We start from the raw sequence: 12023 nt of genomic DNA on the forward strand, positions 1-12023 counted from the left end.
CCGATTAGTCCATTATTGGGTACTTTCCATTTGATGACACAAGTATTGTTTTATCTTTGTCATTCTCTGAATGTCAACGAGGATAGAATGACGCTTGTGTCGACTTGTGTCATCAAATGGAAAACATCTATTATTTCGAATGCTACCATTGCTACCATTGCTACGTGAATGCTTCAGCCAACCCTTGTATTCTTAAGCGGGGAACACAGGTTCTTACATAACCCATAACTCCGTTCAGAATGCGCTTTTATCGATAAAAGTGCGCTTTTATCTCTGAAATTCTATAATATGCGTAAACCCGGTTCTATATTAATTGCAAGCTGATCGCAAGTTTATTGTGACAGCCAATCTGAAGCTTGTATTTTAAAATCAACGCTTCATATTGGCTGTCGCAGTACTGAATGCACCCATTGGAGTATGATGGAACTGTAGTCAACTGGAGCGCGGGGCAAACATGACGGTGCTGAACATATGCTAGAGATGGTAGTGGAGATGAATGTCGCTTCTCTTATATATACGACTCTACTTTTTATTCTGTAATTGTAAGGTTATATTTGTCGCATTTGCACGATTTCCACGATTCATTCGATAATGAATGTTGTGTACGGTCGTGTTACATCTCGCGTAAGTTTGGAGATATTGAATAAGCACACTCGTGGATATTGAATTACAAACTAACACAAAACTAATAATTTTTATAGACTCCTTTAATTGAACAACTTAGAAATACTAGCTTGATCAAAAAGTTTCCGGAATTCATTCAGAAAATTCAAAATACAAGTTTATTCATCAAAAGTGATATTGTCCCCTTCAAAGTACTCTCCAGCGACTGCAACGCACTTATGCCAGCGCTTGATCCAGCTCTCGAAACATTTCTGGAACTCTATTATTGGTATAGCCATCAGAGCCGTCTTCGATTTTTCCATTACCTCCTTTCGGCTGTTAAAACGCGTTCCTCGCAGGTTTTTTGACTCGATCGAACACAAAAAATCGCAGGTAGCCATATCGGGTGAATTCGATGGCTGTTGGATGGTATTCGTTGTTGCAAACTCGTTGTTGCAAATTCAACTCCATTTTTAAAACTGTAAAAAATCGAAAACACGCGCAGAGGTAGATGTACTCAAGACGGCGTAATTTTTACAAATGTCAAGCTATGGCGATAAAATTTGATGGAAATGTCAATGATAGATGTGGCAACCTAGCCAAAAAAAAGAACTCAAATCAGCTGACTCAGAACATCACCTGGTGGTCTCTTCCGGAAACTTTTTGATCAAGCTGGTATATGATAATAACATAAAGTACAGGCGATAGAAGTCAACACTGGTTATCAATTAACGCAATTCTTAATATTAAATATATAAATCTTAATCTTGAAAACGGATACAGTTTTTGTATTAAATATATAATTACACACACACACACACACACATGCTTAAATAAATAATCTCTATATAAATAATAAAGTTCTCTATCCCTCTCTAACAGATCGGATCGCTTATACTTACGAGAGATGTGTCAGTATGTTGTTGTAAGCGAAAAGACAATTTTCAAGATAACAAGTTAATTCATCCGGAAGGTCAAGAGCCTGATATTCCACGTTACGTGAAACGAGAAGGAGAAAATGCCAATCTCAAACGAGCACGGTATCATTGAAAATTTTTTTACAATCTAATAGTTTTACCGATAATCCAAAGATACTAGTTGATTCTACAATGAATCGATAGTAATCCTAAGTCTTATCGGTGAATTGGTGAAGTTGGCCAACCACTGACTAATTGTAAGACTACCAATTTTCTTAAGACTGATCAAATTTGACTTTATTCCTTCCTATTAGTCGAGCTAAACGATTCTCTATATAACTAACGACTAGTGTAGATGTGAAAAAACATAATCACCTATTTAGGTTAAAACTAGTTAAGACAAGATTTCCAACTATTGACTCATTGCAGAATCGGCAACATAACATACTTTTTTCGAGATCTTGTTTGTATTGTGCGTGTTATGATGTATTTTACAATCTATAATAAAACTGTAATATATAACTGAATTAAGATTTAATATCATACTTTGTCATGATAATCATTATTTATACGAATACATTTACAATTAATTTACAAATAAATTATTTTGTTACACTCGTGACGAGACTCATTCTATTTTTTTCCATTGTCAATTTAGATTGACATATCAATCTCGTAAACGTGGCATGTTGGAGAATGGTATACTTCTTAGTACCTTTGCAAACAAATATTTGAATACGTTTGATGATAAACAATTAAGATTATATGATCAACTTATAAATTTACCATCCAACGATTGGGATATATTTTATTGGGCAACTGGTGTCAAACCAACTCCACCTGAATTTGATAATGAAGTGATGGACTTGCTGAAAAATCATATTCAGAATGAAGACCGACAAGCTGGGATAATGCAACCAGATTTATAAATAATATATTATGGATACGTTTTGATATTCACAGTTACTGAAGAAAGTCTACAGTCCACATAATGTATACTATATATTAGTTTAAGCACTGGCGCAGTGTCCTCTAGGGACTCTAGGACGGTGAATATCGGAATGCACTCTATGTAGCAAATGTTAAAAGAACCTAACCTAATGTATACTTAATAAATACTTAGTATATAATAATCTAGACTTTGAATATAAATCTGTATTAATTTTAAGTACAAGTCATAAGCAATAAAGAATTATTGAAAACATCATTTGTAATAAATTTTTAGGTTATTCTATACATATTATTGCATATATATTTATTTTAATTAGACACTGATGAAACTATATTTATATAATTTGTCCAATGTTTAACAAAATTACATGTCTTAAAAAATATTTTATTACGAAAGATTTATTTCATATACATGTTTGGTGATTACTTGGATACAAAAATGAATTTACAATGCTTCAAATTCGTTCAATAAAATGTCTAAAATGCCATACAGAAAATTTCGGATATCATCTATCCCAAGAGGGAGTGTCCTCCATGTTGCGATCGACTACAGCTACTCATAACAACCGATGCCTAGAATCTTTCCACAAGCCGAGTACTGTAAGAGACTTCTGATTAAACACAACGTGGTCATACGATTCTCACCTCTCCCAACATATGTACAAGAATTGTGTGATGTATACTATTGCAAATGCCGTAAATAATTTGTAATTGAAAGAATTAATCAAACAATATTCATATATCTGTTAGGATTTGCCAGATATTGTTTACTTTGACTGAAACTTGCAAGTCCTACTGTCTTTTTTGTAGTAGTGTTATATTTTGTTGAACTTTTTGATGAGCTTCTTGATGAACATTTTCCCCTTCTTGCACTGCACAAATGTAAAAATATTATATAATTATGTATAAAACCTGTATAAAATTCTTTCTAAAACATATATGTGCATGTATTTTTTAATAATTAATATATATAATCATTATGTATGTTGTATATAACGAGAAAAGTAACATGCGCATGCATATTTATTTTTACATTACCTGAAACCACCTCGTTTATATTTTTTATTAGTACTATTAGATCTATTGCTTATCTTTCGTTTCTTGCCAATGCTAGTATTATTGCTGTAAGAGTAATTAGAATCATTGTCATCCCAGGTGCTATCATTATCATCACTATTCTTATCTTCATCATTTACATTCAGCAATTCTAAAAAAAAAAATAATAATAATAGAATAATCAATAAAATATTACTTTACACTAATTATATGCGAGTATCATACCAGTTTTTTCTTTCGCGTATTTCTGCGTAATGTTTAAAAGAGCTTTGCCATATTTAACAAAGTTAGCCTTAGTGACGTGTGGTATTTGTAACATGGATTCTTCGGTTTCTGGTAAACGCTGGCTCATAGCTCTGACAGCTACCATATTCATAATAGAAGAAGCAGAAACATCCAATGCACTAGCGATACCTCGTATTATCGTCATCAACTCGGCATAGCAACGATCTTGTAATTCTTTTATAATACCATCAACTTTCTTTGTAACTGTTGAAACTGTAGCTACACCACTAGTAGATTTATTCGATTGTCTCGTTGGGATTTGTACCTTTGCAAGATAAAAACAATAAAAAGACACAATAAACAAAAAAAATGTATATATATATGCTAATGTGTGTGTGTGTGTGCGTGTGTGTGTGTGTATTAAGTACCGCGAAAAACTTGTGTCGGTTTTTCAAGATAAGTTTATAGGGGAAAAAACAGTACGAATTTTCTGCGGTATGTAATATATACATATAAACATGTATATGACTTGGATATTAATATCGAAAATGATGACATATAAACTTTTAATTATACATTTTACATTTTAGATATCCTATTAAGACTAAATACCTTTACATCTTTTTTTGTCATGAGTTCACTCGCTTTTGGTCCAATTTTTACGTATGCACAAGCAATTTCGTTATTAATATACATATTTTCTTGTAAATATTCTTGCAGTACCATATAATGCAAAAGACGTTCTATGTCATTTTTATTCCATGATTTACCACGACCATATAAAGGATGGTTTGTAAGACCTGTAAAAAGAATTATTTAGTTGTATCATTAATATAAATATCAATTTATTTTTTATGATTATATATATATATATATATATATATATATATAAATTATAAAACAAGTATAAACCTGATTCTCTAATCTTTTTCAGATCACTACCCTTAAAAATATCTGTTAAGAATACTAATGTAAGTTTGCAATTCTTTCTATTGTTAATATCTCGTACAGCTTTCATAATCTCTTTTGCATCTTCAGTAACGTCCAACATTGTAATCTCGGCCTAAAATTATTAATTAATACCAATTCCATTTAGATAACTATATTTTTGCTGTGATAATTATTTATCCATATGACATACCTTAGACCTGCAATTATCACACGTAGCTATTTTATTCGAGATGCATTGTTGCCTATCAAATATCTCTCCAAAATAATTAAGCTGTAACGACCTACGGCAGTCTGTACGGTTTTCACAAAATGCTACCATCTTAAATAAATTATCCATGTGTGTACTAATGACTTGTGGATTTGGATTATCCTGTTCAAACATTTTTCTGATTCTGTGCATGTCTGCATAATGATAAAATAAAATGCAATCTGCTATTTCACCATCACGACCAGCGCGACCACTTTCCTGATAATAGCTTTCTATAGATTTTGGTAAAGCTGCATGTATTACAAAGCGCACGTTTGGTTTATCGATACCCATTCCAAAGGCTATAGTTGCACATATAACATGTACCTGAAGAAAGTATATAAACATGTATTAGGTGTTGGAATTAATTCGTAGCGTTTTTTAATGAAAGAATGTTATTTATTTCACATGAGCATTAAAAAATACATTAATGAAAGTACTTCCCATCACTTGTAAAACGCTACGAATTAATTCCAACACCTAATAATTTTATTAAAAATACAATGCACGCACATAAACATATGTTTACACGCACATACACACTTAATATTTTATATTTTTATAATTACACATTTCACGATATAATTTTATACATTATATCAGTGTATATGCACGCGCATACGAGCATGTACGTATATTTTTTGTTGTACGTAGTATAACAAATGTACTTCATCGGAAATCCATTTTCCTTGGCAGTTGCTTCTTTGAGTATCTGAGAGTCCTGCATGATAACTCAATACTTTAATACCATTTTTTTTCATATGTGCAGCGTAATCTTCGCAATCCTTACGCGATAAACAATATACGATGCCGCAAGTATTTTTAAATTTTGTCATTATCATAGCTACGATTTCATCAGAACAATTTTTCCCTTTCTTCGATATTATACTGTATCTCAAATTAGGTCTATTGAAACTCGACATAAACCTAAAAAATGTAATCATTAATCTTTTTCACAGATGAGAAGTAACGTCATTACTTTGCTGATCGTTACTTGCTTGTTATAATGATTTGGTAATGACATTACAAATTTTTTTATAACGGTAATGATAAACCAGAAAAAATGCACCAAAATTGAAAAAGTCAACTTCGTTACTTGTAATTGATTGAAAAAAATCATTCGTAACTGAAAAAAATAACTCCTAATTTGTAATATGCATTACTTTTTTATTTGTGACTCGTTATATATTACTTTTTTCAATAGTAAAATAATGGTAACAAGTTACTTTTCAAAGTGACTTTTCCGACCTTAGTACAACCTTAGCGTCGTAAAAAATATGTCATGTATGCAATGTCATTATCAAAATGTTTATTATAAAAAGTAACGTCAAAATAACGGAAAAATAACATTTTCCAATGCTGAATTCTTTTTAATATAGAGCAACATATGCAAACAAAAATTATACAATCACACGCATACACACACACACATATACATACACAATCAAATATACCATTTTGGATTAGTCATGCCCAACTGATGCAAAATATCTGTTCTAACACGCGGTGTGGCTGTTGCAGTTAGAGCCATTGTTGGCACTTTGGGATAATTGTTCCTGAGACACTTTAATTTTTTATAGTCTGGTCTAAAATCGTGACCCCATTGACTAACGCAATGTGCTTCATCAATAACAAATCTTGTCAATAATTCTCTCTCATACAAAATAGTCAGAGTATTACAAAATTTTTGCGAGGCGGAAATTTTTTCTGGTGTTACATATAATATTTTGAGAGCTGGTTCTTTTTTGGAAAGTTCCCTGTATATCGCCTCTGCTTGATTATCTGTTATAGAGCCAGATAAATGAGCTGCAGGAATCTATAATTTTAAATCAAAAGTAAAGAATATATATTGTAGCATATACATTTCTGTAATGTAAATGAGTATTCTTTTTATATTATATGTTTTTACATTAGATTATTTCCCTTATTACGTATCTAATACGTAATAATCAGGGATGATAAGTAAAGTAACGCCGTTATAATTTTTATCATTATTTTTCATAATAACGATTTGATATTGGCAATTTTTTATGACTGTAACGATAATTAATTAAACACTAAGATTGGAAAAGTCACTTTAAAAAGTAATTTATTACTTATTATGTGTTTACTTACTGAAAAAAAAGAGTAATTTGTAACGAGTAAAGAATAACTTGTTATAAATGCCGAGTTAATTTCCAAATCTGATGTTAGTCATAAAAAAAATTCGTCATTACCAAATTGTTATAACAAAGTATCGAAGAAAAGTAACGACATTACAGGTAACGCGTTATTTGTCAACTCTGATAATAATACTTTCTCTTACATCAAGTGAGATAAGTTTTTGAACTTGATCTAAAATAAGACTTTTTAATGGTGAGATAACAATAGTTAATCCAACATTTAAAAGGGCAGGAAGTTGATAACAAAGAGATTTTCCACCGCCAGTCGGCATTAATATAAAGCAATCAAATCCCAAAAGTGTCGCATTGATAGCTTGCAATTGATTTGGCCTAAAAGTATATAAACCAAATCTTTGTCGAAATATCTAAAATAAAGATAATTAATGTGCAATTATAACTGTATTTTCATTATTGATCTAATATGTGTCCGACTGTATGAATTAATTATTACGAAATGACATTATATTTATTCTTTAATAAAGTTATAAAAATAAAAATTACCAAATATACTTTACGTACCTTTAACATTTCTTGTGAATGTGAATATGTTAAACTATCAAATTCTCCACTGATACCATCATTTTTATAATTACCAGTAAATTGTCCATATTCCACACTCTTTTTTTCGATTTTTGATTTTGTTTTATCACTAGTGTGATAATTGCTATTTTGTGCTACATTACTCAATGGCCAATCTATAAATTATTGGAATTATTATTTATCATATTATCAACATGTACAATAAAATGTGAAATAAAAAAGTATACACACACGCGCACTTTTTGTATGTGTGCGTGTGCGTGTGTGTGTGCGCGCGCGCCCACACATACACATAGGGTATCCCATTTTAAAGAATCCACGGAAATATCTCGGAAACACTGCATTAAATCGAAAAATGTTTCAGACGAAAGTTTTTCGACTTCGAGGGGAACATGAGAGGGTATCATTCATTTGACCTTGGGTGACATCGAGGTCAGAGCAAGGTCACTTTGAATTTTTTAAATGGAACCCCTCATTTTTCATCACATATTTTTGTAGCTTATCTCGAGAACTTTTCAAAACATTATAATAAAATTTTTTTTTATTTTTACATAAAAATGAATTTTTAGTGCAAAAATGAAAATAAGAGGTACAACCTCCTTCCTTAAAAAAAAAAAAATGAAACATCTTGTATATATAAAGCTCGTACCTGTAAAATCGTCGTTTATATCTATATTACAATTTTCTCCTAAAGCTGGAAATTGATCTAATTCTTGTGTTAAGGTTTCAACTTTTGCAGTAAATCTTTGGGTGCCTATAAAATATTTTCTCATTGAAAACTAAAAGAAGAAAAGATTAATGATTTATTCGTTACCTGTCATATCTTGTGATTTATTTGTATTAATCTTGTTATCTTCCGAATTATCCAAGATGGCATTTCTTTGTGTAAATCCATCTTTTTCACTACTTGATGGCGTTGAAATACTGTCATTAAGTGTATCTTTTATGGAGATACAATCGGAATCCACTGAAGAATTCATTGTCTTTGATACTTGTTGGTCTTTTTCCCACATTTCTGCTATCGTTTTAGAAACTTGAATGCCTAATACTGTTTTGACAGGTCTTTTTAATTGGAAAGTACTCTTCTTATTTGGAGGTATAATTTCAGGTGGCTTAACTGCTGACACAGCTTCCAAATTATTGGATGCTAAATCATACTCCTTTGCATTTGTTAAATCTTGAAAATCTATCGTTTTGGATACTGAGGTACATGAAGTAAAACCATCACAGTCATTTATCAAGCGACTCTCGGACATGCACGAAATTGGTGTCTTAATTGATATTGACGATGCAGACCTAGGTGTTTCTGGAGATTCGAATACATTCCTTTCATCTTCCTTTTGCAACTTTGATAATTTGGTTTGCACTAAGCGTAATTTAGCTTTTATATGTCGATGCAAACCTTGCAACTTTTTGAAAGAGTCAGCATCGAATTTTGGAAATTGTTCTAATATTGGTAATGGAATTGACTCGAGCGCAACACAAAATTTATCAAGAACTTCAATTTGAAGTTCCTTTAAATCTTCACGTCTTTCGAGCAACTTGTCTTCTGTAATCTAAATATAATGTCCAAAGAAAGAGAAATAACAATTACCTTGAATTTAAACATTTTACATAAAATATCAATTCACAATATAAAACTTACAGGAACTGTAGACATTACTGATTTCTGTTGAACCAATTCAATCCATGAGCCTAATTGCTTATTTAAACCTAAATCTTTCAAATTCAATCTAATATCAGGACCAACCCAATTATTTCTCTGTAATCTCTCGCCATTATATTTAGAGCTAGGAGAGTTACAATTAGTACTGTCTGTATCAGAATCTGAAATTATAATATTTTTTCTTTCTTTAATGGATATTGTGTCACATTTTTTTGGAGTCCATAAATGCTTATCTTCTGTATTTTTAGGCATTTTTTTAAGTGGGCTTTTGCACGAGTCTGAACTATCTGAATTATCCTGCAGTTCAAAATATTGAAATCAAATTATTTTGTAATAAATCATTAATGTTTTGTAAATCATAATTTCATAAAATACATGCATAAATTGACATAATAATATTGTAGTTTTATTTAAATTCAATTAGAACTATAATCTTACAAGATTTATTATCGTGTCTATTGTTACCAAGTCCCCAGCTACTCTCCTTTGTTCATTAAAATACAAATCATTCGACCATTCATTATTTAAAACTTTCTTTTCTGCCACTGATTTTGATGTACTAAAAAATATTCAATTACTAATTTAAGTTTTTTTTTTTAAGTATTAAAAATACGAAACATATACTAATGAAAATTTAAATATATTGAGATGCGCACATATATTTTATTTAGGGCATTTTTACAAAATAAAATAAACTTTTGTCTACCTAGTCAGCATATTGTTTTCATTTGTATTTTTTGCCAAAAATCCTACTATCGTAGATTGGATATTCTTTTGACCAAACACCATCTTTTTTGACATTGTTAGCACAAATTTTAGACAATTACAAATGACTACTAGCAGTTTGCTTAAGTTTGTTTTACTCGAATACTTTGATATTGAAACAATTATTCTCGGAAGTCATGTAAACACTGGTACTACACGCTATGCTACTTTACGCGCTTAAATTAATTAAAAACCTGCGGTACATGATACTTGTTTCCTGCTGAATTGCTAGCTGGGTATCAATAGCTGCATTCAGCAATGCAAATCTGAGGCGTTGGAGTGTTCTTTTTCTACAATACACGTGACATATGCTATAATATAAGAGCACTCCGACGCCTCAGATCTACATTACCGACGCAGCTATCTATGAAACTTTTTTTCTAGGAAGAAAAGTGAAAAATGAAAAATTTCTTCATTAACTCCAATGGTTAAAATTTTCACTTTTCATCATCCTAGGGATAAAGTTTCATAATTGATACTCAGCTGGATTAGAATCTTGCCACCATATTGGCTATGATACTGGCACTGACAGCACCGCAGCCAATACGGTAGCAAGATTCTAATCCAGCTAGCGATCTAACAGCAAAAAACAAGCATGCTAGTGTGTCGCAGGCTTAACATTTCATTGATTATTATGGTATATCCATACTTTGCCCGGATCTACAATAGATTTTTAATCCTTATGTCTCCGACAAACCAGCGCGAAGTTCGTCGCGCGCGACACGCGATATCCAATGAGTGTACAGTTTTATCGATGTTTTCATTCTAAAGGTATACTCTCATTGGATATTGCGTGTCACGCGCGACGAATATCGCGCTGATGTGTCGAAGTTATTATGCTGCTTTTTTGTGCTGACGCTCGACGCTCATTTTCAGCGTAAAAACAAATCACGTGGTCAAAATTATTTTTTGGTATTCATCAATTTTGATCATGTGATCTGATTTAATGCTCGAATCGAGCGTCAAGTGTCAGCAAGAAAATGCAACTTTAAGTCATAAGGAATCGACGAATAACAATCAATTATTCTTCTCACATTCCACTGTAATTGGTCAATTTCTTATGGCTTAAGACTTAAAACATCTATTGTAGGTAGAACCGGACTTATGTCTTCTGCACATAGAACGTGGCAACGCTTGCCACGCAGCGGAAGTTATTGTATTAACCAATTATTCTATGTTTTTAATAGCTTCTGCACATTGGACGCAAAAACGCTTGTCGAGCTACAAAATGTGATGCGGTAGCCAATAAGCTTACAGCCCCTAGTATGTTCATTGGTTACCGTGCTCTCATTTTGCCGCGCTCTGTGTGCAGGAGCCATTATGCGACAACTCTTGCTACCGTAGCGGAAGTTGTTGCACTAGTCAATAATTCTACGACCCCTTTTATTGGGTCATCTAAAAAGTATCCGCGGTACTTTGTCACTAGATATATGACCATCAATACACATCTAGTGACAAAAAACCGCGGATACTTTTTAGATGACTCAATATATATCGATCATTTGATACACGTATTAATTAATTACCTTATCAAGTATCAAGTGTACAATGTAAACTAGGCATTTGTTCTTAAATCGGCTTAAAGCATAGTCTACAATGGCTCTGTTCTTTTTGGCTATAACTTTTGCATCAGTTCATCCTTTTTTTCTCTCTAGGAAGAAAAAAGAGGAACTAATAGTAAACCTAATTAGTTGCCAACACACTGTCGCAGACTGGCTTCACGGCAGCCAATTCACTAATTACACTAATCACTAATTACTATTGGTACTTCTGATTGGCTGTTACGAAACATTGCGACTGGCGACGAACACTGCTTTCACATGTAACATCACTTACGTCAACCAATCAAATCATATCAAATTGTATCAGCTACTACACATCAGTGATGCGTTGTCGTAGGAATTATTTCCACATGGAAATGTTCGAGCGCATGCGTAAGC

The 12023-nt window shown here is 32.0% G+C and overlaps 2 protein-coding genes across 3 annotated transcripts; one reads left to right on the forward strand and one right to left on the reverse strand.

The window, feature by feature from the left end:
• Positions 1–435: 435 nt before the first annotated feature.
• Positions 436–2727, forward strand: LOC105147249 (succinate dehydrogenase assembly factor 2, mitochondrial). Its single transcript, XM_011058132.2, has 3 exons — positions 436–624; positions 1486–1643; positions 2179–2727. The coding sequence occupies exons 1-3, from the start codon at positions 592–594 to the stop codon at positions 2447–2449; spliced, it is 462 nt and encodes a 153-aa protein (XP_011056434.1). The 5' UTR covers positions 436–591; the 3' UTR covers positions 2450–2727.
• Positions 2728–2840: 113 nt separating this feature from the next.
• Blm (Bloom syndrome helicase) lies at positions 2841–10546 on the reverse strand. Of its 2 annotated transcripts, XM_087416264.1 has the most exons (15): positions 10025–10546; positions 9757–9877; positions 9298–9615; positions 8467–9208; positions 8302–8406; positions 7632–7807; positions 7256–7477; positions 6405–6766; positions 5619–5877; positions 4894–5277; positions 4665–4815; positions 4365–4552; positions 3753–4077; positions 3510–3678; positions 2841–3343 (listed from the first exon to the last, which is right to left on the reverse strand). In XM_087416264.1, exons 1-15 carry the CDS (start codon positions 10117–10119, stop codon positions 3196–3198), a joined length of 3765 nt encoding a protein of 1254 aa, XP_087272390.1. In that variant the 5' UTR covers positions 10120–10546; the 3' UTR covers positions 2841–3195. The 2 variants fall into 2 exon arrangements, with proteins under 2 accessions (XP_087272390.1, XP_087272391.1); XM_087416265.1 differs by lacking the exon at positions 8302–8406.
• Positions 10547–12023: the final 1477 nt, after the last annotated feature.

Source organism: Acromyrmex echinatior, chromosome 19, assembly GCF_024713525.1.
Source record: "Acromyrmex echinatior isolate Ae372 chromosome 19, ASM2471352v2, whole genome shotgun sequence".
Classification (NCBI taxonomy): Eukaryota; Metazoa; Arthropoda; class Insecta; order Hymenoptera; family Formicidae; genus Acromyrmex; species Acromyrmex echinatior.